This window comes from Rana temporaria, chromosome 12, assembly GCF_905171775.1.
Source record: "Rana temporaria chromosome 12, aRanTem1.1, whole genome shotgun sequence".
NCBI classification, from domain to species: domain Eukaryota; kingdom Metazoa; phylum Chordata; class Amphibia; order Anura; family Ranidae; genus Rana; species Rana temporaria.
In genome coordinates this window covers 129,554,830-129,558,123 of record NC_053500.1, presented here as the reverse complement: position 1 = coordinate 129,558,123, position 3,294 = coordinate 129,554,830, and the positions used below count along the sequence as shown (strand labels likewise).

Genomic DNA, 3,294 nt, shown 5'->3' with positions numbered 1-3,294 from the left:
AACAGCACAAACGTAGCACTAACCAACGAGACCAGTTTTGTGTCATTTGGGTGTTGTGGGTGGTTGAGTGACCTTTGGTGACCTTAACGATAAAAGATAGAAAGAAAATTTAAACAGCACAAAACAGCACAAACGCAGCACTAAAGAAACACACTTGAGTTGTTATTTGTGCTGATTGTACGGGTGGACAAAGTGAGTGGGGTTTGAAAAAACAAATAAACTGTTATAACTTAAAAACCATAACAGCACAAATAAAATTGTTAGCAGCACAAACCAGCACAAATGTAGCACTAACCAACAAGACCAGTTTTGCGTCATTTGGGCATTGTAGGGGGGCTGTGTGACCTTTGGTGACCTTTAATAAATCATTAATAACACAAAACGATAAAAGATAGAACATGAATATTAGCAGCACAAAACAGCACAAACGTAGCACTAACCAACGAGACCAGTTTTGTGTCATTTGGGCGTTGTAGGGGGGCTGTGTGACCTTTGGTGACCTTTCATAAATCATTAATAACGCAAAAACGATAAAAGATAGAAAGGAACTTTAAACAGCACAAAACAGCACAAACATAGCACTAAAGAAACACACTTGAGTTTTTATTTGTGCTGATTGTAAGGTGGGCAAAGTGAGTGGGGTTTGAAAAAAATAAATAAACTGTTATAACTTTAAAACCATAACAGCACAAATAATTTTTTTGCAGCACAAAACAGCACAAACGTAGCACTAACCAACGAGACCAGTTTCGTGTCATTTTGGGGTTGTAGGGGGGCTGTGTGACCTTTGGTGACCTTTAATAAATCATTAATAACGCAAAAACGATAAAAGATAGAACGGAAATAATAGCAGCACAAAACAGCACAAACGTAGCACTAACCAACGAGACCAGTTTTGTGTCATTTTGAGGTTGTAGGGGGGCTGTGTGACCTTTGGTGACCTTTAATAAATCATTAATAACGCAAAAACGATAAAAGATAGAACGGAAATAATAGCAGCACAAAACAGCACAAACGTAGCACTAACCAACGAGACCAGTTTTGTGTCATTTGGGGTTGTAGGGGGGCTGTGTGATGTCATAGTCTGGAAAAAACAATTGCTAATATCTTCAAAATAAAAGCAGCACAAACGTAAATTTTTGCGGCACAAAACAGCACAAACGTAGCACTAAAGAAACACACTTGAGTTTTTATTTGTGCTGATTGTAGGGGGGCCAGCTTCGCTGAGCTATATTATCTATCTATTGAGCTATCTATATATTGATTAATCTATTGATCTATCTCATAAATAGATAGATAGATAGATAGATAATGATGGAATAGACAGATAGATAGATAATATATGAGATAGATAGATCTATCTATTTTTTATCTATTGATCTATCTCCTATATTATCTATCTATCTATCTATCTATCTATCTATCTATCTATCTATTTACCTATCTCCTATATTATCTCTCTCTCTCTCTGGATGTCACACATCTTATGATGACCTCATTATTATTACTTTCAGCCTCCATGAATATATTGGATCCTCTCCCGTCAGGTATATACAGTATACACAGATATACATAGATATAACTAGATATACATAGATATACACAGATATACATAGATATACACAGATATACACAGATATACACAGATATACACAGATATACATACTGTAGATATACACAGATATACACAGATATACATACTGTAGATATACACAGATATACACAGATATACATACTGTAGATATACACAGATATACACAGATATACATACTGTAGATATACACAGATATACACAGATATACATACTGTAGATATACACAGATATACACAGATATACATACTGTAGATATACACAGATATACATACTGTAGATATACACAGATATACATACTGTAGATATACACAGATATACATACTGTAGATATACACAGATATACATACTGTAGATATACACAGATATACATACTGTAGATATACACAGATATACATACTGTAGATATACACAGATATACACAGATATACATACTGTAGATATACACAGATGTACACAGATATACACATATATACACATATATACACATATATACATAGATATACATAGATATACACAGATATACATGGATATACATGGATATACATACACAGATATACACAGATATACATACACAGATATACACAGATATACATAGATATACATAGATATACATAGATATACACAGATATACACTGATATACATAGATATACACAGATATACACAGATATACACTGATATACATAGATATACATAGATATACACATATATACATATATATACACATATATACATAGATATACACAGATATACAGAGATAGATATAGATATACATAGATAGATAGATATATATTTATTCATTTCCTTCTGTCTGATACAAAATAAACACAACCAATGGGATCTCACCTCCCGGCACCGTGCGGGTTAAGCAGAGCAGAGGGCGTGTCCTGTGACGTCGCGCTGTCACTCACCCGGCCGGGGTCAGGGAAAGGGGGCGGCGACGTGTACGCGGTGGGCTGAGAGGAGGGGCGGGGCTTGGAGCCGCCGGTGAGTGAGCGGGGAAGCCCGGTGCCAGTTGTCCGGCTGTCCGATGAGGGCTCCTCCCCCCGGCTTCTCCCTGCCAGCCTGTCCGGCGGGGCCGTGCGGAGGAGTGCGGGCAGAGATGGTGGCCAAAGACTTCAAGCGGTGAGTGATGCGGGGGGAGGAGGGGGGTGAGGATAATGATTGGGGGGGGGGGGCAGCATGCTGTCTGTGTTCTCCCCCCCCCCCCATTCATTCAGATCTGCCCACACTGGCACATTGTCTGGTGATGCCCATATTGGGGGATGTGGCTGGTTGTCAGCCTGAAGTCGCCAGCATAGGCAGTGGTGTTGGTGCCCATCCTGTAGTCAGTGAATGGGCCCCCCCTTCACCAAATCATCGATCGATTTCTCTCTATAAGAACATAATGGAAGAGGCAGCGATCGTCGCCGAAGACCAATCCCGGGTGTGGAATAAGCGCAACAGTTGTCGCTTCCAGAAACGATCGCCTGCCTTCCTTTCGTTGGATCGTTCATATTTTTTTTATACGGACGATCAGCGCCACACGCGGTACAATCTAATCGGTAGACATCGAACGGCGGCCCGTACACGTAACGATCGGATCTGTATGAGAAGCGAATAATGTGATTGGATCTATGAATTATTAAAAAAAAAAAAGGCGCCTACTGGATCATCAATCGATCGATTATTCTGATCATCGGGTTATAGGAAAGTAGATCAT

The 3,294-nt window shown here is 39.3% G+C and overlaps 1 protein-coding gene across 1 annotated transcript in view; it reads left to right on the top strand.

Moving 5' to 3' along the window:
* The first annotated feature begins 2,537 nt into the window (after nucleotides 1–2,537).
* Nucleotides 2,538–3,294, top strand: part of MMD (monocyte to macrophage differentiation associated) — a 58,864-nt gene continuing 58,107 nt past the window's right edge. Inside the window, exon 1 of the mRNA XM_040330684.1 lies at nucleotides 2,538–2,717. Within this exon, the coding sequence (XP_040186618.1) occupies nucleotides 2,623–2,717 (95 nt within the window). The 5' untranslated portion in view covers nucleotides 2,538–2,622. The remainder of the gene's footprint in view (nucleotides 2,718–3,294) is intronic.